The following is a 24,454-nucleotide window of genomic DNA, read 5'->3' on the forward strand; positions in this document are numbered from 1 at the left end:
GGAAAGAAAAGGGAGTATTTTGAGCTCACGCTGCAATTAAATGCGATTGAAAAGTTATTCAGGAGTCTTCTAGCTGTCTGGATCAGGTAGGCCCATGGGTATTTTTAATTCTGCTATTTGAGACAATGTTAGGCAGGGAATACTAGCTACTGCTGTTCCCCTGGGTAGAAGCAGTAGCCACTCTTGTACCTCTCCAGGACATTATATTCTCTTGAACATTTTTAATCCTGTTATTTTTTAATCATTTTCTGTCACTTTCGTTCTTGCCAGTGACATTATCCAAACCTGAACCTTCTGTATTTTACGTGTTTCTTGAAAGCCTTTATGTTACGCTAATTTTTCCGCTATGTGGATTGTGAGTGTTGCACTGGAACTTACAGTTCCTGAAAACTACTGCTGTGTTTCTGAATAAAATTATTTATTTGGCTTAGCTATGCAGTTTAACTACTGTTGAGGGTCTTTCTTAAGGTTTAGTAGGAAAAATGAATTGAATTCACTTGCTGTTTTGGTGATGTTGATGCATGGCTGTCAGGGTATAATCCTGTATCATTTAAAGAGGAACTTGTTTTTATTTGTGCGGTGCTCCTGGGGATGAGGGTTCCCAGCAGCAGCCCTTCCTCCAGAAATCCGAGTCTCCCGCATGACTCAGATCTTTTTTAGAGGCACAGATGATCTCCCACAGCCCTCACTCTGTGCAGCCTGCACTCGCCCTGTTCCTGTGTCTGTGCTCCTGTCCTAGTTGGATTCCTTTGGTTCCACCATCCAGCTTCTAACACATCAGCCCATAGGCCAAGGTCTTGCATTGTGTGCTAAAAAATGTTTGTATAGATGTTTCTTGTTAGTAGGCAGTAATACATGCCCAAAACCATATCTTAAAAACTTCTTTTAAAACTCCACTTTACCTGTTTCATTGCTTACTAGCTTTCTAAAAATTTTAGTACTTCCATGCTTTCTGCTGGTTTCATTTGCTTTCTGATTGTGGTGAAAGAGATACATTTCGACTGCAGATCAACCTGTTTTGTAATTTTCATTTTTAGTTGTGTTAGTAGACACTTAGATCAGTGGTTTGGGGTTTTTTTTTCCTATAAGTCTGCTAATTCAGTTTGCTAATTGGAAACATGATTCTGCTAAGAAAGTCTTTATATGTTTACAGCTGAACATAAAGTTATATATATGTACTGTTTTATGGGCATATATATGGTAAACATGATGGATAAATGCAGTAAGACCTAATGTGGTGAATTTAGTGAGAGACTTCCAGCATTAATTTTTTGGTAGCTGCTACATGGAAAGCCACTGTAACTTTAATAACTTCCTAGTTTGCTCAAACACCTTTTTGGAGTGTATAAGAATTCTTTATACTTGCTGTTTTTGTGTGGTAAGCAGAAATGATATTTGCTAAAGGTTTTCAGGTGTTGCAAAATTGGAAAAATACACAGCATATGGAATTTTTGTACAGGTCTAGCAAAATTGGCTTACAGTACCATTATAATTTCTAATATTATATTTGAAATATGATATTTGTTAATGTTTAGAATTACACCACACATACCTTCTGTCTGGTGAAAACAACCTGTTACTGTTTAAAAGATTCTTTCAAATAAAAGTAGTAAATTAAGTAAATAAATCAGTAACATTTTCTATGAAAAAATAGTGTTAAATATATGAAAAATGCCCACATTATATTAAATTACATTTTTTCTCTCTAACATTCTGTCTAATTTTTCTGTGTTTATCAGTGTTTAGCATTTTATAGAATTGAATTTTATTATTAAGATTGCAACCTTAGTTCCATTAGTAGAGAACACAAGTACATGGTGTTGTTCATGTTTTACATTTCCTAGACTTTGCTTATTCTTTGTTTTGTAGCAAAGTACCAATATTGATGTGGTTCGTTTTCCATGCGTGGTTTACATAAATGAAGTCCGTGTCATTCCTCCAGGAGTGAGAGCTCACACAAGTTTGCCTGACAACAGGGCTTATGGGTAAGTGAAAGATACCAGGTATCAGATTCAGGAAAATCTTCCTCTTATTTTTTTCTTGAACTTTTCTATCTCAATAGACCTTCCTACATAAAAATGTAAAATGCATTTATGTGTTTGCTGAACTTGTAATTATTTTGGGGAGTTAGTTAAACAGTATAATTTTGTTGTGTTTTTTTTTTTTTTCCTTTGTAGTCCTGCTTACTCTGATAAGGAACCCATCTAATTCAATTTTACTTCTAATCTGTTTCTAGAGAGACGTCCCCCCATTCGTTTCAACTGGACTTGTTTTTCAACAATGTCAGCAAACCAAGTGCCCCTGTTTTTGATCGGCTGGGAAGGTAAGTTCTTTCAAGATTAGTGTGTGACTTCATTATCTACCTTTTCTTCCTGAAAATTTTTATAGTGCAGGAAATGCACAATAGACAATCCTGTATCTCCCATGACTTTCGTATTTGGTTTGAACTTTGCTAGTTTGTGCTCTTATTCTTTTCCTCCGATCTGTTTCGAAGGAGAGAGGTTTATGCTTAAAATTTAAGAAAAGCTTATGTTATTTTTAAATTTACAGAGCCCATATATATTAATGCAAAGAATTCTGTAGAAATAAGTGATTTTGCACTCTTGCTTTTAATAGTATGTATTTGTCCAGTGTTTTATTGTTGGCTTGTGTGATTAGTAGTGCTGTGTTTTATTTCTGTAAACATGCTTAATATTAATGAAGCATGACTTTGTATCTTTTATTTAACAGCCTTGAATATGATGAAAACACTTCAATTATTTTCAGGCCCAATGCAAAGGTAATACAGTGTGATTTAAACCTCTTCTTTCCCTGCATATCTGTCTTTTAGGTATAAATATGGTTGCATGTGGTGTGTTAGCACTGTGTAAAGTGTTTGTTGTTTCAAACCTTCTCCTAAAACCTGCCTGTAGTTTAGATACTCTTTATTTTAGAGTCTTGTGATTTTTTGTTGGTTTTTTCTTTTTTTTTTTCATTAATAGGCTGTAGTAGATTAGGGATCTACCTAGGCAGTAGTTATAGTGCAAGGAATTTAATGCTTTTAGAGAAAGATTATTTGTTGCAATGATTGATGTGTTTAAAGTTTTCTCACTTTTCAAAATGTGGGGTAAAGAGGTATTTTAATGTTGGATTTTTCTTTTGGCTTTTATGCAGATATTGATGCAGTGATACTAGAGTAACTCTTTTGAAGTTGTCTTTAAGTGTTTTTTCTTTTTTTTTTTTTCTAAAAACAAACAGGTCAACACGGATGGATTGGTTCTTAGAGGGTGGTACAACTGTCTGACTTTGGCAATATATGGCTCAGTTGACAGGGTAATAACTCATGAGAGAGAGTCACCTCCTCCACCACCCCCTCCACCTCCACCTCCCCAGCAACAGCCTGGATTGAAAAGAAATCCAAAACATGGTGAGCCTTGGGGGAAGACAGAGACTTTTTTCTTTTAAAAATCAGTGTTACAGTATCCCATCTGAAAATCAAATCCCCAATTCTTCCACATTTTAGATTACAGTGGCTTTCATTTTTCTTTATTATGTCTTTAGTTTCATATGGTCTTCTAGATTTATATTGAATGATTTTAAGTAGGGTCTCATCCAGTGTTTTTATGAGAGTGATTCGTTTGATCTGTTGCTTGTTACTTTGGATAGTCAAAATGCAGTTTAACTTGTGTGAACTCATCAAAATGATGATTGGAATATCAAAAAAAAAGTGATTAGAATAGTATTAAAATCATAACAAGAAATTTTCACAGTGGTAGTTAACTTTGCTTATCTGACTGGTATAAAGTACATTACAAAAGAGTGCTCAGCACTGGTTTTGGAACGGCCATGAATAGAATCCATGGTCTAGTTTCTGCTTCAATTTTGGTTTTAGATTTAAAATTTGAACTATTGTTCAAAGTATGGCTAGAAGACTTCAAAATTTTGAATACTATGTGTAGTAAAAAACAGTTGTAAAAACCAGTTGAGTAAAATGTAAACTTTTTTTAGAAGCAATTCAGATATTATTGATAGAGTTGCAATATGAGTAGTGTCAAAATCAAAATTGGCAATTACTCATGTAAGTTTTAAACAAGTATTATATTAAAAAATCAGTAGTGTTAATAAGCTTGTTTATTGATGTAGTTCTTGTTTACATCAAAAATTACTTAATCAAAAGTGGCTTTGGAAAGTTGCCTCACATAATGCAGAATAAAGATAAAATAAAAGCTGGGCAATGGTGTTCCCTAGTCAAAAGTAGCACTGAAACCCCAAAATTTTCTGCTTTTATTCCTGTGGTTTCATTAAAAGCAAGTTTTTATTTTCCCAATAAATATAGTTGATGGAGAGAAAGAAGACCAATTCAATGGCAGTCCTCCAAGACCACAACCTAGGGGACCAAGGACACCTCCAGGCCCTCCTCCTCCTGATGATGATGAGGATGAACCTATGCCAGTGTCAGGTAGAATGAGAACAGACTGTGTTTTATTTGCTGCACATCATTGCTTAGAGGAGGCAGAATTCTGTGTTCCTTCCCAGTGTGAAGTTTCCTGTCTGCTGTTACTTCTGCTGGACAGATTCAGTTTTAGGAAAGGGATTTGGAAAAAAAAAAAGTTTTGGCCGTTAAATTGCATCATTTTAAAAGACAGTAGATTGAGAATATTGGCTGTTGATCAATGCACTGTTGAACATGCTGCTCATGTTTTATATCAGTGTTCTGTTGACTCTGCTGTCCGTTGTCCTTCTCCATTATTCTGCAGCATCTGCCAAGTTACCCAGTCTCTGTATTGGTTAAAAGTGCTAAGAACTCTACATATGCATAGTCTTGCTGTACTAAGTGATTGTGTTCAGTCAAATCACCTGAAGATTTTCAAGATGCCTTTTTTGCATCTCTGGTATATGTGATGCAGAAAGCTAAAACATATATATTGCTATTAAAGACAATAAAAATATTTCTATAAATACGTTAGCAAAAAAAAAGGAGGGCTGAGGGGAATCTCCTTTATTGGATGCAGGGGGATACATGGTGACAAAGGATGTGGAAAAGGCTGAGGTAGTTAATGACTTCTTTGCCTCAGTCTTTAGTTGGAAGATCAATCATTCTCCAGGTACCCTGGGCTGGAAGACAGACACGGGGAGGAGAATGAACCCTCAATAATCAAGGAGGGAATGGTCAGCCCAAGTGTACGGGACCAGATGGGATCCACTCATAGGGCTAGTCCTGTTTGATGTCTTTGGATTTCAGACAAATCCTCTTATTTCTGAAACTTTGTATCTATTTTTAGTGGTTGGGGAAAAAGATGATGATGTGGACCATAGGGAGGATTACTTTGAGCCGATTTCTCCTGATCGAACATCCATTCATCAAGAAAGCCAGTATTCTGATGATGGAGAAGTAGAGGAAGATCAACCAGAAGAAGGGGAAGATGATGATGATGTGGATGTTGAGGAGGAGGAGGATGAGGATGATGATGATGATGATGATGATGATGGTCATACAGTAGAGAGTATTGCTGATGAGGAAGAAGAGGAGGAGGAGGAAGATGATGAAGATGAAGAAGAGGGTGAAGAGGAGGAAGAAGGTGATGGTAAGTTGTAAAGAGTTTAGAAAAAAAATAGAGGTTTATGAAATTTTGATGGCAGCACCTTCATGAAGAATATGTGCAAAGGGAGCTGAATATTTTTCCCTTGGTTATTGCAACATTGCCTAATCTGTGGTCCTGACCTCTCTCAAGAACAGTATTTTGCTGTGGAATATGTATTGTTTTATAGTAAAACTTTCTATAAATAGAGGAAAATAAATACAGTTGTATAGGTGAGAATGAACATTCAGTCTTGTTACATTTTGTTTAAAAATGTAGGAAAGGGGTGAAAGATTATTTAAGTAAAAACCAAATGAAATTGTTTGTGTAATAAAGTTAGTCACCATCTTCTTGTATTACTTAAGGATCTCACCCATGTCTATGCAAAAATTTCGGGTTGGAAGTTTTATGATAGATGCAATCACAGGAGGAAAATTGGACAATATACTTGTAGTAATGTGTACTCTAGTTAAACTTTTTGCTTTATACATTCTTTTAAATGACTCCATTATTACATAAAAAAACCTGTCAGATGGGGCTTTCACTCGTATCTTGAAAGAGAAGGCTTTTTGTATGTTAGAGTGTGATTGTTCTCTAGCTAGTAATATTTGTATAAAATAAACCATTACTTTGTATTTGGAAGATATTCTCTGAAGTTATGATCTGGTTTATTCATAGCTGATTTGGTAACTTAATCTTTCTCTTTTTAGGAGACGATGGCTATGAGCAGATTTCAAGTGATGAAGATGTAATTGCTGATCTGGAACGTGAAACATTTAAATATCCAAGCTTTGATATTGAATATACTCCTGAGGATCTGGCATCTGTGCCTCCTGTGACATATGAACCTTTTGAAAAGGAGCTTGGACCACTTTTATACTTCAGCTGCCCTTACAAGACTGTGTTTGAAAATGAAGTTGCTAAAATAAAGGACCAAGACCCAGAAAAAGAAAATTCAGGGGCAGTGGAAGGCTCAGTTAAATTAACTGAACTGTTGGAATTATATCAAGAGGAAAGGGGTGCAAAGTGGGTCACTGCATTAGAAGAAATTCCAAGTTTAATAGTAAAAGAATTGAGCTACCTGCTGGTGAAAGACACAAAGCAAGACTATATTACCCAGCTAGTAGACTGGACCCTTCAAGCTTTAAACCTTCAGGTGGCTCTCAAACAGCCCATTGCTTTGAACGTTCGACAACTCAAAGCTGGGACAAAATTGGTATCTTCATTAGGAGAATGTGGGACTCAAGGAATAACGGCACTCTTGCAGGCAGGAGTTATTAATGTGTTGTTTGAACTGTTGTTTGCAGATCATGTATCATCCTCCCTTAAACTTAATGCTTTTAAAGCTTTGGATAGTGTCATTAGTATGACTGAGGGAATGGAAATGTTTCTAAGAGGCGGCGCAGATGTACATGAAAAAAGTGGTTATCAGAAACTCCTGGAACTCATACTGTTAGATCAGACTGTGCGAGTTGTTACAGCTGGTTCTGCAATTCTCCAGAAATGTCACTTCTACGAGATTCTGTCAGACATTAAAAAGGTGGTTGATCAGTTAGCAGAGAACACTCCTCCTCTTCCTAACCACACAGAGCCAGAGCAGGACCAGGACTTGGCAGGACTTGAAAGAACCAACCAAGAATATGAAAATGATGTGGAGGCTCCTATGGACATGGATCATCTTTTGGAATCTTCTAATATAAGTGAAGGAGAGATGGAAAAACTTGTTAGTCTTCTTGAAGAGATCTTTCATTTGATGGAAACTGCTCCTCATACGATGATTCAGCCACCTGTGAAATCTTTCCCAACCATGGCACGCATTACAGGCCCTCCAGAAAGGGATGATCCTTACCCTGTCCTGTTTAGGTATGGCAGTTGCAAATTCAATTTCTAGAGTGTATTTCCTCCAGCTTGGTAGAGATGTATTTCAGGGGTGACTTTGTTGAATAACACTTTGCTAGATATTTCACTTAATTCTTTATTGGAAGATTCTAGATTGTGCATTTGAAGTCTGAGAGAGTTCGATAAGTTAATGTACCTGTTATTTTGTTGGCTTTCTATCAACCTAGAATGCACCTAGCCGGAAGTCAGCATCTCCTTATTACTGGTAACATGCTTGCCCTTCAGTCGCATTCATAGATGCTGACCAGTTGTGCTAGGTGCTGTCCAATTTGAAAATGGTTGTAAACATAGGGTATTTCATTTGTCATTTTGGAGCATGTCTATGTGTGTGGATAAAATAGGTCTGGAATCCCTCAGTCTGCATGTTGAGGTGGCAAGATGCAAGCCAGACTCAGAAGTCATGCGGCTGTGTCAGCGTAGCTCACTGTTACACAGCACAGGCAGAGGAGCTGAGGCCTGCCTGCCTTCAGCCAGTTAAAACATCCCATGGGTTCTTTCTCTGCAAGTTTCTGTCTGGAAAGTATTTCTCTAAATGCTGACAGATGTCTTTGGTAATAGTTGTGTTGGTCATGGCTGAATACAAGTATCTACACACAAAGAGTGTTCAAAAATCACTGCTAGATATGCTATAATGATTGATTTCCTAGCACATTTAAAACATTGGATCTGGCATTGATGACAATTCAAATGCAGCAGATTTAATGAAATATAATGTCCTGTTTTGTGTGTATATAGGGTTGAGGTTTTTTTTGTTTGGGGTTTTTTAATGAAGATCAGAATTCTAGGATTTATTTCTTGTAAATAATATAGCAATTATGTTTTGTAAGGTTTAAATTTTGTACTACTTCATAATTAGTTATTATTTCTTGTAGTCCACACAGCAATAAGTACTGAAGCTAGAAGGTATGTAGTTTTATATAATGTTATTGTGCAGTGTGCACAAATATTTGTAGCATTGCTGATTCTTTTCCTGGTTTTGGTTTGATTTTTTTTTTTCAGATACCTTCATAGTCACCACTTCTTGGAATGCATTACTTTGCTGCTGTCTCTTCCAGTGACAGGTGCTCATCCAGGTGTGCTTCAAGCTGTCCGAGATATATTGCGTTTCCTGGCACAGTCACAGAAGGGTCTTCTTTTCTTTATTTCTGAGCACGAAGCAACAAACTTGTTGGTTAGAGCACTTTGTCAGTTTTCTGATCCAGATCAAGAGGAAGGTCTGCAGTCAGATGGTGCCAACGAGGATACTTTTGCCCTGTGGCTCCTGCATTCAACACAGACATTACAGTGCATTTCAGAATTGTTCTGCCACTTCCAGCGATGCACAGCCAGCGAGGAGACTGACCACTCAGATCTGTTGGGAACACTTCACAACCTTTACTTGATCACCTTTAACCCTGTAGGAAGATCTGCTGTAGCTCATGTATTCAGTCTAGAAAAAAATCTCCAAAGTCTTATTACTTTAATGGAGTACTATTCCAAAGAAGCTTTAGGGTAATGTATGCATTTATTTATTTCCTGTAGTTTTTTTTCATTTTAAAAGTATCTATCTTTTATAAATAATTCAGTACATCTAAAATATTTTTCTTTTAGATCATGATGTTTTTATTTAAAACCAGAACAACTTTTAAGTAGAAGAATGTAATACAAAATCAGGCCTGTCATTTGTAATCAAGTATTTAATACCCCAAATCTGTGTAGGTCATCAACAAAGTTCTTGTAATATATGTAGGGCAGACTTTTGGTTATATGAAAAAATCAGTAAGTAGGCAGTTTTCATTCAAGCATAAAATGTTGCCTGTGAAACAAAAGGTTTGACTGGGTACACAGAGTATACACTACTCTGGGGTGGGGATCTCTCAATTCTTCAAGTTCTTGTAAATGTTAAATACAGTCATTGTTTTCTCTGGACGGGCAGTTGTACTACTTTAGGTAGCAGTGATTTTAAAATGATTTGTGAAACAGATGAAGTTACAGAAAAATATTTGCATGCCACTTGGCTGGATCTCATGGTTTGTTGATGCTGAAGTAAATATGAATGTGTATAATGTAGCAGAAAGTGTTCACTCACCAAAAAGCATAGGAGGAAACTGTCTGGGTTTCTTTCATTGATAATTATGTGGGGCAATCCTTGTTGAAGGTAGAAGTTCTGTACATAGATTTTTAGGGGTCAGATAATGAAAATCTAACAGATATCCAGTTGTATTAGCTGAGATCTAAAGAAATTCCTTATTGTTGTTTCAGAGACTCAAAGTCTAAGAAGTCAGTTGCTTATAATTATGCCTGCATCCTTGTTTTGCTGGTGGTACAGTCTTCCAGTGATGTCCAAATGCTGGAACAGCACTCAGCACCTTTGCTGAAGCTTTGTAAAGCAGACGAAAATAACACCAAGTTGCAAGGTACAGTATGTGTAATTATCAACTGAATTGTTTGAATGTATAGAAGAAATCTTTTTTATGTGGATAATTGGTGCTTCACAGTTGTCTGGTTTGGATAATGAAATTACTTTTCCAGTTGCATCTGATCAGTTGAGTCACTGAGATAATATGTAATTTTTTTTCTCTTAGTGAGAGTTAAATAGGAAATTATTTATACTTAAATTATTTTGCAAGTAAAATAGCTACCATGAATTTTGGATAATTAGAGGAAGTTTGAAGTTATTCAAACTGTGTTGGTAATAGGAGAGCAAATTTCTGTAAAAGTGGACTAGCTAGTCAGTGAGCCTAATCTTATTTTTGTTCACTCTTGTTATTGTTGTGGTTTAATCCCCACTGGAAACTACGTACCACACCACTGTTGCTCACTCCCCCACCCACCCCCAGCTGGATGAGGAGGAGAATCAGGGAAAAACAAGTAAAACTCACGGATAGAGATAAGAAGTTAAATAATTGAAAAGGAGTAACATATAATAATAATAATAATATAATGATATATATTATATACTAATAATACTAATGATAACAACAATAATAATTGTAGTAAACAGGAGAGAAGAGATAAAATCCAAGAAAACAAGTGATACATAAAGTAATTTCCCACCACCTGCTGATCAATGCCCAGCCCCTTACTGAGCAGTGATGAGCCCCTTCCAGGCAACTCTCCCAGTTTTCATACTGAACATGACATCCTGTGGTATGGAATATCCCTTTGGCCAGTTTGGGTCTGCTCTCCTGGCTGTGCTCCCTCCCAGCTTCTTGTGCAGCTCCTCATTCACAGAGCATGAGACACTGGAAAGTGCTTGACTTAGAGTAAGCACAACTTAGCAACAACCAAAACATCAGTGTGCTATCAATGTTGTTCTCATGCTGAATCCAAACCACAGCACTGTACCAGCTACTAGGAGGAAAACAAGCTCTATCCCAGCTGGAACCAGGACAGCGATGTAGTCTGACAGGGTCTTTACTAATAAATAGTCCTGGGACTGTTTTAAGGCACCTAGGTCAACAGGCATGGTGGTCCATGTTACCCTGTTACTACATCTTTTGACATCCAAGCTCTGTCTTGGTGTCAGCTTGTGTTGACTTTCAGATCAGACCTGGGTCACTCAGAAAAATCCTGCTGGGGCCTATTCTGACATCTGAATGTTGTCTGATGTCCAAAGTTGTGCTCTGCACTGGTTACTTGTTTAGACATACCAATAATTTCTTCCAAAACTTAAATGTACTGGAAGAAATCAGAATTCTTCAAAGTTTTAGTTTGAATCTCTCCTCTGCCATGCTCTTATTTTACTCCTCTCCTGATCATCAGACCGCTTTATGAGAAGCAGGGCTAGTTTATTAAACCAAATTGTGAAAACAGTCTGAGTCATCAGTTCATATCCACTTGATCTTCATGTTCTTTTAAATACTTTCAGGAACGATGGGTTTTAAATCTTCAAATCTCTTGTTCCAAAAACCTGGGACTTTCAGGTTATTCTGGACTAAGAGAGAGACCGATAATCTATAAGGACTTCTAGCATGAGTGGAGTACAGAGCAGAGATTGGCTCCATGTCGGCATTTAATAGAAGTTTTGTACTCCGTTTGTAAAAAACCTATTCTGTACATTAAGGGGAATGTGTTTGGGTTCTTTTCTTTAGCTGACAGTGCCCCTTAGTGTCTTTCATAAAAAATGTTTAATTACAGATAATGTAGATAGTGAGATGAAAATTAATTGAGCCTTCAGATTGACTTGAGCCAAATTTTGTCTGTATGCATATATTGCCTGTTCTAAACTTTTATTTTTGTTGATGCTTTTCAGCTGGCTACAGAGGTAGTGTGCCTCACACATTTCACACTTGGCTTTAGTACCTATTGTGTAAATTAGGTACATTTTGATTGAAAAAGGTTTTATGATCATGAATTCACTGACTTAAGTCTTTTTTTTTTCCCTAGAGCTCAGCAAGTGGCTTGAGCCTTTGAAAAACCTTAGATTTGAAATAAATTGTATTCCAAATCTTATTGAATATATCAAACAGGTCAGTAAAATACAAGTAGATGCTATCTTTTACTTATGTTCTATAAGCTTAGACCTTTTGTAGTCTGGTATTTTGTCTTAGATTTGTACTAACATATGATATTTAAAAATACATACTGTTATCCAAAATAGATGTTTTTGTTAAAGCTTATGATCTAAGCTGGGTCTTGCATTGTTACATTTATTGAAACAAAATCTAAGGTAAATGTACAATGCAAAGGTCATTTAAATCTTTTAGCTTCCTGTAAATCACAATGCAAATGTTGATGCTCTTTTTTTTTGTTTCTGCCTTATATATGACTGCTTTCCAAAAGGCGAAATAATTAAACTTAAATTTTGTGATATACTTACAGTAACTAAATACAGAATTTGAATACTAAGGTAGCAATATACTCATAAAGTCCTTCCTTGTAATACAGGCTCTTCCCTTTTTTCTTTTTCTGTTCCCCTAAAAGAATATTGACAGTTTGATGACCCCAGATGGAGTTGGTCTTCCCACTGCACTTCGTGTTCTTTGTCATATTGCATGTCCACCGCCGCTGGTAGAAGGTACGGCTGATGTATTTGTACAGGTTAAAGTACAAACCTTACTTCTTTGAGCCTTCTACTTAAACCTGGCTAAAGTGTAACTGTGAGAAACAGGAGAAATTAGACATGCAGAAATGTTATTTCTTTTCTGTACAGGTCAACAGAAAGACCTTAAATGGAACCTTGCTGTTATTCAGCTCTTCTCTTCCGAGGGAATGGACACCTTCATCCGGGTGTTACAGAAGCTGAACAGCATCCTTATTCAGCCTTGGCGACTCCATGTCAACATGGGCACCACGCTGCACAGAGTTACTACTATTTCTATGGCCCGCTGCACACTTACTCTCCTTAAGACAATGCTAACAGAACTGCTGAGGGGTGGATCCTTTGAATTCAAGGACATGCGTGTTCCTGCAGCACTTGTTTCTTTACACATGCTCCTCTGCTCTATTCCTCTCTCAGGCCGCTTAGATAGCGATGAACAAAAAATCCAGAATGACATTGTTGATATCTTACTGACTTTTACACAGGGTGTTAATGAAAAACTTACCATTTCTGAGGAAACTTTGGCGAACAATACTTGGTCTTTAATGCTGAAGGAAGTTCTCTCTTCAATTTTGAGAATTCCTGAAGGCTTTTTCTCTGGACTTATACTGCTTTCAGAATTGTTGCCTCTTCCACTGCCGATGCAAACTACTCAGGTATAATTTAGATGTATTTAGTTTTTAAAGAATTTTTATTGTTTATAATCCTTTGACCATTTTTGCAGTGGTGGAAAAAACAGATTTGTGAAAGGATGAATTAAAGTTCTTGCAAAGCATTTGTGCTCATAGAGATTCTTTGTAGATAAGTCTTTTTCAGCAGAAACAAAATTGGTATTATTTGGCATTTTCTTAAGTTAGCAGTCATATGTTGTTCTTTTGTCCCTTGTGAGATTATCTAGACTGTCTCTGAAAGCTTTTAATTTAATTCTGAATGCTGAACTTGGTATATTAAGGCTCTTCTTTCTTTTGTCATGGATCTTGGATTTGTGATCCTTCATAAGTAAGCATGAAAGGTGTGTGACAACCCATGCTCCTGAAGGAATACCTAATTTACTGGCATCATGTCCTGTCGTTTGGTGACAGTGAAAATGGCATTCCATGTTTTTAATGAGGACAGTACTCATACTTAGTTTTTGTTTATACGTTGTGATAGAATTCAGGTTTTACCATAAAAATTAACAGGAAAAACCCTGCTGCCCTTCTATTCCTGCAGGTAATAGAAGCCCATGATATTGCAGTGGCACTCAACACCCGGAAGCTGTGGAGTATGCACCTCCACGTGCAGGCCAAGCTGATACAGGAGATCGTTCGATCCTTCTCTGGTTCGTCTTGCCAGCCCATTCAGCATATGTTGAGGCGTATTTGTGTTCAGCTGTGTGACTTGGCTTCACCTACTGCTCTCCTCATCATGAGGACGGTATTGGATCTAATTGTAGAAGACCTGCAAAGGTATTTTTGTTTTCTCTTGCAAAGATTTCGTTAATGAACTGTTAAATTCACCTTGCTTCTGCGGAGTAGATTTTGCAGGAGGAAAATACTTTTGGAAATACTGTTCATTATGGGCTGAATGAATTCTCAGTCCGGTGCTATGTGCTGAGTCGTGATAATGCTTAAGGTTGCCAGAGAACCAGCTCATCCTTTAAGTTGTGATGTAGACAGTTTCATGTTGTGTGTTTGTGGTAAGTATTTTAGGAAGGTTTTCTTCAGGCTGGCCTTGCAAAGCCTCATCTCGCCTATGAAGTGCTTTTAAGGACCTGTAAGACACGAATAAGAAAAGTAGGCCAGTAAGGTTTGCTATACTGGGATTACATATGTGTAGATGTTTGTAAACTGGAGGAAGTTGAATGATAGAGATTCAGAGGGTTTTGAAACAATGAGTGCTCTTCCTTTAAAAGCACCGTTATCCACAGAGATACTGTTTATATAAAAGCGTATTTATCTTACTCAATTAGATGCCCTACAGTGTGTTAAATGCATAGTAGATTAATTAATTTATGATGTGACCAGAAATTCTTTAGTGAAAGTTGAGCAGTTTGCAAAAAGTAAATGGAACTGTAAGTTTAAGTATGCAGACTAGGTGGATTTTTTTCTAAAATGCATAATTATATGACTCCTGTGATGGTTGTTTCTATAGTTTCTTAGATCACTTTAAAACAGCTTTTTCACAGTGCACTGATACCCTTTCAGCAACACAGAAGATAAAGAGAAACAGTACACTGGACAGACCACTCGATTGCTCGCTTTATTGGACGCCCTGGCTTCACATAAAGCTTGTAAATTGGCTATTTTGCATCTTATCAATGGAACTAATAAAGGAGATGAAAAATATGCAGAGGTTTTCCAGGAGCTCTTGGCTTTGATGCGATCAGCTGGGGACAATGTCACTCATCAACAGTGTGCTGAATATGTAACTTCCCTTTTGCAGTCCCTCTGTGATCAGGTATTTTCTATATTTAATGCATAATGTGTGTTGATTATTGTAGCAGACAAATTAAATAAGATTGTTTCTTAAGTACCTTTTTTTTTTCCAAAATTAAAAATAATCAGCATTGTTAAAACACGAGAAGAAAAAGTGTGCATGGTTGGCTGCTTTGGCAGATTTACTGCCTTCTTGGTCTTGAATGTAAATGCTTTCCATTTCATGACTTGTCTTCCACTGTTCTGGTAGCTCATCAGAGACCAGAAACTGAATGGCACAAAGATTGCCTCTCTGATCGGCTGAGATGGATGTAATTTCTCCGTGTGGGCCACTGACAAAACTTGAGTTGTCACTGTTCACTTCTTACCTAGTTAAAAATATATATATATCTCTTAGGGGTCTAACTGAAACCTCTTGAAAATGTATTCCAAATATGAAGATGTGTATGCTATGCTGGTACCATAAAACTCCTCCATTAAAAAAAGGCAGAAGTTTCTCTAGAGCAAGATAAGAAATGTTAGTTGAAAATTGATTTATAGACTAGCCTTAGTAGTTTCTCATTAACGTGTGCACAGATTTGCATGTCATTATTTGTGTCACTAGTGCGTGTATTTATTTGATCTAGTGCTTACCCAGTTACACAAAAGACGTTTGGATGTTGTTGGTCAGTAGAGATAATCAGCCATTTGCATATAAACAAGATCTCTCTGCCCATACAAATTCATTGTGAAAATCAGTCTTGTTTTATTTTATGTAAAATATGGAAGTGACAGTAGGTGCTAGACTTCCTAGGTGGTGTCTGCAGCCTCTTAATTTTCACAGAACCACAGAATTAAATAATATTTCAAATTGGAAGGGACCCATAAGGATCATCAAATCCAACTCCCTGTCCTTTGCAATAATATCTAAAACTAAACCATGACTAAGAGTGTCATCCAGGTGCTCTCTGAACTCTGACAGGCTTGGTGCCTAACCACATCACTGAGGACCCTGTTCCAGTGACTGACCAACTTCTCAGTGAAGAACCTTTTCCTAATGTCCAACCTGAACGTCCCTTGATGCAGCTTCATTCCATTTCCTGGTGTCCTGCTGGTCACCAGAGGGAGGAGAGCACCTGCCCTGCTGCTGCTCCCCTTGAGGCACTTGTAGATTACTGTCAGGTCACCCTTCAGCCTTCTCTTCTGTAGGCTGAACCAGCCAAGGGACTTCAGCCTCTTCCTGTGTTTTGACCAGTGTTTTGAGATTGAGGGACACATTGACTACCTAGGCAGGAAACTGTGTATGTTACCCAATGACTGTTTGGCTTTTGTTTGTAGCTCTGCTACAATATTTCAGAATTTGAATCTTCTATGTTTTAGAAATAAATAACGGTTTGTAACCCTTAACAGAACTGCATAAAAAGAATTCTCTAGATTAGTATTTTGCTGGTCAGTAATAACTGAAATACTGGAATAAGATGATAAAGGGATAGTGAAAGAACTCAGTGCTTTTGACTTCATGTATGGTTTATACTTACTACAGGCATACAGAATGCATTTTTACTATGTGTGTAATAATCATTCTTTTAGGATATTGCACTTATTTTACCAAGTTCATCAGAAGGCTCTGTGTCTGAATTAGAGCAGCTTTCCAACTCCTTACCAAGCAAAGAGCTGATGCCCTTAATTTGTGACTGTCTGATGGAAACATTAATGAATTCTGAGAGCAGTTACAGTTGTCTGCTGACATGCATCCGAACAATGATGTTCCTTACAGAGCATGACTATGGCTTCTACCACTTGAAGAGGTATGGTATTTTATGATATCACTGACAGCTTAAAATTGTTTAAAAACTTCTGTAGTGCAAAATAATTTCCTACATGCTTAGTAGAAAATGTTGAGGATAAGGCACCTAAGCTTTTGTTTCTCTTTGGGACCTCAGTGTTTTACTCAGTATTTTGGTCTTCCTTCACACTCTCAGTAATTTCTGCAGTATGCACACAGAAGCACTTTATTTCGAGAAGCAAACAAAGCATTGAAAAAAGGTTTGTACAGTCTGTTTCCCCACTCCAAGCCTGGAGGATTCGAATGAGATATAGTGCTCTTGTTCTTTCCTTTTTGAGACACTCACAGAGCTCTCATCTGGAACACTGGAGAACTGTCTGTAATTCCTCTATTTTTAGGAGATTCAGTTTGTACTTCCCCGAGTGTTCTGACCTCCAGACAATTAAGGCCTTAGAAATGAGTTTGTTTTTTTCCAAACTATTTTTGTTAACTCCACTCACTTGGAACAGAACATATATGTGCATTGGACCATATTGTGTTATTTTGACACTGGATTATTTATTCTATATTTGGACCTGTTTCTGTTTGCTGAAGTTGAGGTGCAGAGGCAAAAAGGTGAGGTTTGCAGAGAGAAAAAGGAGCCTTGTCAGTACAGTGTTGTTCAAAGCACTTTAAGCAGTGCTGTTGGATGTAAGAAGCCATACAACCACCAATGAAAAATTAGCAAGTTACAGATGCTGTTCTTTCTATGATCCCATGTGTCCAGATGTCAGCTTCAGTGCACAGCCTTGCTATTTCTGTGTTCATGTTGCCTTTACAGTTTGTTTTCTGCAGTTAGGCATCATGGTATGCAGTGAAATTGTAGCTGCAAGCATGATCCTGCTTCATACATAAGGTCTTTGTGCAAACACATATTTCTGTACTTCAGTACTTCAGTCCCTTTTCTGCCGAAGATGAAATTATAATTTTTTGAATGTTTTGGAGGTAGTATATATAGCTGTGTATGTGCAGTCTGAAATAAATGCAGAGGGTACTGGTGAAAATGGGAGTCTAGTACAGAGAAAATAGTGAAGCTCCAGCTTTGTAATCAAAGATCAACTTGATACTTGTAAAATTTGTCAAGTTTATTTTCCTTATAACTAGTTATGGTGGAATGGTAACAATGTATGTACTAATAAAGTATTTTCTCTCTTTGTTTTTCAAACAGCTCTCTAAGAAAACACAGCAATGCTCTGTACACTGTATTAAAGCGAGTAATAACTAGTTTCAGCAAAGACACGGGTGAACTCGCCTCTTCATTTTTGGATTTTATGCGGCAGATTCTAAACTCTGATACGCTGGTAAGTGAATATGTATTGAATACTTAAACTCAGCTGCACTTCTCTGAAACCTGCGGTGTGAGACATGTTCAGGAACAATTATTTCAGAAAGCAGTTGATTCTGCAGATTGCTGGGTAAGGCTTTTCCATCAGTAGTGTCAGTGCCATCTTTATTTAGTTTTTAATGAAATCTGTGAGAGCTGGGCAGAATGTATGTTTAGTTAGTAAGAGGGTTTTTCAGCGGGAAGAAGAGCCTATCGGTTCATACTGATTTCCTACTATTCACTTTCCTAAGTGAATAGTATGCTGTGGTGTCCCAGTTTTAGATTCACAGCATCCTGTTAGAGAGTTGCTATACTGATATGTAGTATAGAAAGGACTATAAAATACTTGTTAATTCTGTGATACAGACCTCATCTTTTACGGGAAAGGGTTGCTTTCATCTTGATGCAGTATATAAACTTGCCTGTTGAAATGTACTTCGTTAAAATAATTTACATCATATGTTTTTAAATCAAGAGGTAACTCATTTTACTAGATTTGCTCTAATGTGTGTTTGAATTCAAAGGGGTTTGCAGTCCACAAATACAACATTTGTGTACTTATTCCCCAACTGTCAAATATTTCAGGGATGTTGTGGAGATGATGGAAGCCTTATGGAAACAGATGGATCCCATCCAGGCAGAACGCTGGGTCTTACCACTGCAGAGTTAAAACATCTACTGCAGAACAAAGAAGAAACCCCAGAAAACCTGCTTCTTGATCTGGAGAAACATGTTATGGTAAAAGAATTCAAATAACCAGGTTGATGTTGCAGTTTTCTGTATGCATGTCCTAAGATCTGAGGCAGTTAATGGTGTCATGGAAGGCAGCAAATGCCAACAGCAGAGGGTGTAGGGTAGTGGTGAAGCAGATTATTAATGTAATAAACAACAGGAGCCCTGGCTTAGCAATGGCTTGATGTTACTTGATGTTACTGGTGGTAACAAGTGGAATTAATACTGGGGGCTGGATATTGTTGGATGTTTTCATCAGAAGCCTGAAAAATGGATACATCTTCAGTGAATTTGTAGGATGGGGGGGTGACTAATCTGACGTACAGCAAAGCCTCAATCCAGGGAGACCTCAATAAACATTTTAGGATTGATTTAGCAGAAGGTTTGTGTGACTTACTAGGAAAAATGCAAAGGTCTGCAGTGAAAGGAGGATAGCAGTCTGGGCTGAAAAGGGCTGGGTGGTTATGTTGGTTGATAGGTTGGATGTGGGCTGCCAGTGCACGGTCACTAGAAACAAGTGAGTGTGTTCTGAGCCATCCTGGAAGGAGCATGGTCAGCACTTCCAGGGACCTTACTGTCTCCCTCCACAGGATGCTGCTGACCTCTCATGTAGAGTGTTGTGTTCACCTTTAGCCAGCTTTGCCCTCTCACAAGTTCTAGAGAGACCTGGGGAGACTGGAGAGGGTTCTACCAAGGTGGTCAGGGACCTACAGCACATGTGCTACAGAGAGAGAGAAGGAAGAAGCTGGGCTTGTTTAGCCTGGTTAAGAGGGTGCAGGAGCTATTTCAGAGTTTCCCACAGCTATTTGGGGAGATAGTAACAAAGATGGTGGAATCAAACTTCTTTTGGTAATTCCAAATGATAAATCGAGGGGCAATGCCCCCAGATTGTGGCTTCTGAGGTTCAGGTTGACATTGGGGAAAAAAAAGTTAATGACTGAGAGAGAAGTGAAGCACTGAACAGGTCAGTGTGGCTGTGTGCTCTCCGTCACTGGCACTTCTTTTAGACATGGCTGGATAAAGTTATGGCTGACCTGATCTGGCTTTGATGATAGTCCTGCTTCAAGCAGTGAGGGTGGGGATTGGACTAGAGGACATGCAAAATTCAATGCATCCAACTTTTTGTGATTAAAACTGCAAACTAATATTCAAATCTGATTCTGTGTAACTGATGGCAGCCATGCAATAGATAGCTACTTTAAGAGAGTCCATGAAACAGCTGCTTCACAGCCTATTGATCACAAATGCCTTTCCAGTGCTATATTCCCTTCTGTCCCTTCCCTGGCTGCCTACATCTATGGTAAGAGATTAAAAGCCACAATTGTTTTGAATGAGAAACAACAGACATTGGAATGCTTTAACAGAGAGCTTCTTAAATAAAACCTGGGGCAATGTCTTCCTTGGGACTGTTATAACGGATATTGCATCAACTGGGAATGAAACCTAGAATGTGTGTGTGGTGACGTGGTATAATATCACATCCAGGAGCTCTCTGCTGTTGTTTGTGTACTTGGGTGTCTTGGTTTCACTGTTTGTGGCTGGATAGACTGTTGTATAGTACCTTCCCCCTTTTTGTATAAATAAGCAGAGTGTGCTTCCTTCTCTGAGGAGGAGAAAAAGTTCTGACTTGTTCTGTGTTGACATAGGATCGTTCTAAGGAAGATGATGGCCTTGAATCCTTACTGGACAACATTGTTGGAGTGAGGCAGATGTTGGAATCAGCAGGTGATTCTTGTCCACTGAGTGACCAAGATGTTGAGCCTACTCTTTCTGCACCAGACTCTCTTCAGAATTTGTTTAACAACAGGTAAAATGGTTAAGTGTGTCAGCTTACCTGTGATTTACTTAAGAAAATGGAGTAATTTATGCATACATAAATTAACTATGTTAAAAACAAGATCTAAACAGCACTGTTGTCACTACTACCCACTAGGCCCAATGTATTGAATGTCATGTAAGCATCAAGGGTAAGGCAGCAATGTTCACCCCAGGTTCTGTGGTGCTGTGTACGCTTGCAGTTGGTTGTGGTTCATAACCAAACAGGCCTTGGGCATTGTTTTGTTGTAGGACTACATACGTGTTGGCAGATGTGATGGATGACCAGCTGAAGTCCATGTGGTTCTCACCCTTTCAGGCTGAAGAAATAGACACTGACTTGGATATGGTAAAAGGCTTCATTAACATATCTGAAGTGAATTTAAGAATGAGGGTTAATCTGAACTAGTAGCATCAGAAATTCATATGGCCAAATGGTTTGTTTCCCTGAGCTCACCTTTCTAAACTGACCCAGATAGAGAGGTTGGCATTTGGTAAAGGGGCTATCAAATGCCTTCAGGTTGACTTGGAAGCAGCTACAAAATCAGGACCTTTTGCACTACCCTAGGGGAACAGTTTCTGTGTCAGTCCCAAACTGCTTTTGCACTGCTGTTGAGGCTTTTCATCAATTTGTATTAAATGTAGAAAAGAATGTGATTTAATTTCTTCTCATTGCTTGTCTTCTGTCATTGCAGTAATATCCACAAAAGCCTGATAGCTACACTTTTTAAAATTTAAATCTTTGCTATGATGTGACAAAAGTGGGAAACATGGCAGTAGTAAATGAAACTACATGAACAAAAGCTTTTCACAGTTTTTGAAACTTTTATTATCTAAACTTTAAAGCTAATAGTGAAAAATACATTTGCATTCTTGGTTTTTTAAAACTAAGGAATTGGCAGTGTCTTAATTTCTTGTGTGAGAAATAATCAGTTTCTGTTGACTTCATTGCCTTTATTCTTTTTTTAGTTTTACTCTTTTAATTAATGTGCAATATAGTTGTGTTTTAATTTCTTAAGCAAAACCAGAATGGTTGATTCTTGTATACAAGTGACATTTATAAATTTATAGGGCTGTAACTTAAGCAAGAGAATTATCCCACTGCAGGTCATTAAATGACAAGACAGATGTTCATATTTGAGAGCTATGCCCTTCACTGCTTTTGTGTTCAGATCAGTCAAGATAATTTTGCTGCAGCTCTGCTGCTTGTTTTGTTTTGTTACTGCTGCTCTTTTTGTTTTTTGGAGGTGCTAGTAATGACTGTTTTGATAAAACTAAATTCTCTCATTGAAGGTAAAAGTTGATTTAATTGAACTGTCAGAGAAGGGCTGCAGTGACTTTGACTTGCAAGCTGAATTGGAGAGGTCATTTTTGTCAGAACCATCATCTCCTGGACGCACAAAAACCACAAAAGGCTTCAAGCTCGGCAAGCACAAGCATGAGACCTTCATAACTTCAAGGTAAAATGAGTTCAATGAGTTAACAGTGTCTTCAGCACTGATTTGTACGTTGTCAAAATGTCCAATACCTTTCAAATTGCATCTCCAATATGGAGAATGCCTGACCATCAGTAGTACAGTGTTACATTAACTAACTCATGGCTTGTCATGACAGTGGGAAATCTGAGTACATAGAGCCTGCAAAGAGAGCTCATGTTGTGCCACCACCCAGAGGAAGAGGAAGGGGAGGATTTGGACAAGGAATTCGACCACACGATATCTTCCGTCAGAGGAAACAGAACACAAGCAGGCCACCCTCCATGCATGTGGATGATTTTGTTGCTGCAGAGAGCAAAGAAGTGGTTGCTCCAGATGGGATACCACCAGCCAAAAGGCCACCAAAAGTGTCACAGAAGATTTCTTCGCGTGGTGGGTTCTCAGGGAATCGTGGAGGACGAGGAGCTTTTCACAGTCAGAACAGGTTCTTTACACCACCTGCTTCAAAAGGTATGTTGGTTCCTGTACTAGAACTGGAGTAAATGCATGCTAAAATTGCTTCAGTAATACTAACCCAATTTCCTAGCAGTTCATCATCCCCAGTGTGAGATCTTCCTGAAGCAGTGTTGTTGGAATGAGTTGTTTAGCACTAGGAAAGGCTCTCTTGAAGGTGAGAACCTCCAAAGCTGTGCAATTGAAACAAGGCTGTGAATTCCCATGCTGCCTCTCTGCCTCTTTTTTACAAAAGGAGTCATCTGTTTTAGAAACTGTTGGAGTGCTTCCCTGCCTTTTGTGACATGGTAGTTCCTGAAATCAAGCAACACAGTACATATCTGGGTTAAAATGAGGCTTTGGAATAAAAAGATGGAAGATCCTGACAAGAATAAGATGAAATTTTCAGTGAACCTGGAGATTGTAGCCTACAGAGTGTTAAGTTTCTTTCATACATAGACAAGATTGCATTCCTTTTCCTTCCATCCCATAATTAGGGCAAGTCCTTGCAAAGTAGAAACAGAAAAGGCTTCCATTTATAAACTTACAAATACTAGGATTTACTTCACCTCAAAATCTGAAAGTATAATCTGTGTTAATACACTAGATAATGTGGAATTCTTTTAAACTTGAGTCCTTGCCTGATAAATAGATCTGTTCCCCCGATTCTGTGCAGAATAGAGTAATTTGTAGACTTCAAGCTGGAATACTGTGGGTATGTTGATACAGAGTATCTTTATCTATTTAAATTGTGTAAATATTATGTTACCACCCTGAGTACTGTGAAGATTGAAATGGAAAAAAACCCAAACCCAGTGATGTTTGCTCAACAGTGTGTTGGTTTTTCTCTCCCTATCTAGGAAATTACAGTCGTCGTGAGGGCGCTCGAGGCTCAAGCTGGAGTGCACAGAGTACGCCCAGGGGAACCTACAATGACAGTAGAGGTGGTCAAAGCAATTTTAACAGGGGTCCACTGCCACCACTGAGACCATGAGAATTCCTTGAATTTCATTTTTGCTTTACAAATGAAACCATGCAAGGATGCTGCAGACACCTTGAAATTCAGCAAATGTTTTAAGCATATATGAACAGTTGTCACTGAGACTGTGTCAAATACGTGCTTTCATACGACCTGCCCTGTAACCCATAGAACTTGCTGAATTGAACACTTGATCGCAGAATCTTAATTTTGCACTCAGACTTTTGTCATTCGGTTGTCTTCGTACCTCCATGGTAATCATAGCGCAATTAAAGCAGCAGTGCTTGCCTAAAAGAAAAGTGAAAATTAAAAGGAGGAAACAGACGCTGTTTGTATCTCATCCTCTTTTTGTTTCTTACGCTTTCGCAGCAGCTTCTCCGCCTAGGGCTTTTTTTTTTTTTTTTTCCAACTGAGTATACTTTTCTTTGCTTTAAGGCTACCGACCGAGTCCTCGCGATCGTGCTTCCAGAGGCCGCGGAGGAATTGGACCGTCTTGGACAAGTGCTAATAGTAGTAGCAGTGGTGGCTCAAGAGGAAAGTTTGTTAGTGGAGGCAGTGGAAGAGGTCGTCATGTACGTTCCTTCACACGATAAAATAAGACCTAATGGTGGAACAGCTCAACCTTGTGGACTTCTGTGAAGATGACAAAGAAAGCAGCGTCACTAATGGACCAATTCAGAGTTTCTGGTATCTGGAGGACACCAAGAGAATATTTTTGTCTGAAGAAAAAGCTTTTGTTTGATACAAGACTTGAAATTTCAATAAAATTCAAGACTTTTTGTGTACAATTGTAAATTTTTTGTTGCTTTTGAAAGAATGTTTCAATTTTTTTGTGGATTTCAGTAGACAATACTCAGTAAAGCAGCTCTTTGAGTTAAGACTTGAAGGACTTCTTAAATATTAATTGTGCCAAAAGAAAGGTGCAAGTGTTTTGTGTGTGACTTATTACTGCAAGAAAATTTAAAAATATGTATG

At 38.0% G+C, this 24,454-nt stretch overlaps 1 protein-coding gene across 1 annotated transcript in view; it reads left to right on the top strand.

Annotated features, from left to right (window-relative positions):
• Positions 1 to 23,495, top strand: part of KIAA1429 (KIAA1429 ortholog) — a 24,361-nt gene extending 866 nt beyond the window's left edge. The window contains exons 2-23 of the mRNA XM_017730394.1: positions 1,870 to 1,985; positions 2,237 to 2,323; positions 2,731 to 2,779; positions 3,238 to 3,406; positions 4,316 to 4,438; positions 5,262 to 5,564; positions 6,269 to 7,421; positions 8,457 to 8,948; positions 9,699 to 9,853; positions 11,826 to 11,908; positions 12,363 to 12,456; positions 12,592 to 13,136; positions 13,693 to 13,928; positions 14,667 to 14,919; positions 16,467 to 16,684; positions 17,870 to 18,002; positions 18,611 to 18,763; positions 20,404 to 20,564; positions 20,825 to 20,921; positions 21,866 to 22,032; positions 22,187 to 22,518; positions 23,361 to 23,495. Coding sequence (XP_017585883.1) covers positions 1,870 to 1,985; positions 2,237 to 2,323; positions 2,731 to 2,779; positions 3,238 to 3,406; positions 4,316 to 4,438; positions 5,262 to 5,564; positions 6,269 to 7,421; positions 8,457 to 8,948; positions 9,699 to 9,853; positions 11,826 to 11,908; positions 12,363 to 12,456; positions 12,592 to 13,136; positions 13,693 to 13,928; positions 14,667 to 14,919; positions 16,467 to 16,684; positions 17,870 to 18,002; positions 18,611 to 18,763; positions 20,404 to 20,564; positions 20,825 to 20,921; positions 21,866 to 22,032; positions 22,187 to 22,518; positions 23,361 to 23,494 — 5,253 coding nt within the window. The 3' untranslated portion in view covers position 23,495. The remainder of the gene's footprint in view (positions 1 to 1,869; positions 1,986 to 2,236; positions 2,324 to 2,730; positions 2,780 to 3,237; positions 3,407 to 4,315; positions 4,439 to 5,261; positions 5,565 to 6,268; positions 7,422 to 8,456; positions 8,949 to 9,698; positions 9,854 to 11,825; positions 11,909 to 12,362; positions 12,457 to 12,591; positions 13,137 to 13,692; positions 13,929 to 14,666; positions 14,920 to 16,466; positions 16,685 to 17,869; positions 18,003 to 18,610; positions 18,764 to 20,403; positions 20,565 to 20,824; positions 20,922 to 21,865; positions 22,033 to 22,186; positions 22,519 to 23,360) is intronic.
• Positions 23,496 to 24,454: the final 959 nt, after the last annotated feature.

This window comes from Corvus brachyrhynchos, unplaced genomic scaffold, assembly GCF_000691975.1.
Source record: "Corvus brachyrhynchos isolate BGI_N302 unplaced genomic scaffold, ASM69197v1 scaffold302, whole genome shotgun sequence".
Taxonomy (NCBI): domain Eukaryota; kingdom Metazoa; phylum Chordata; class Aves; order Passeriformes; family Corvidae; genus Corvus; species Corvus brachyrhynchos.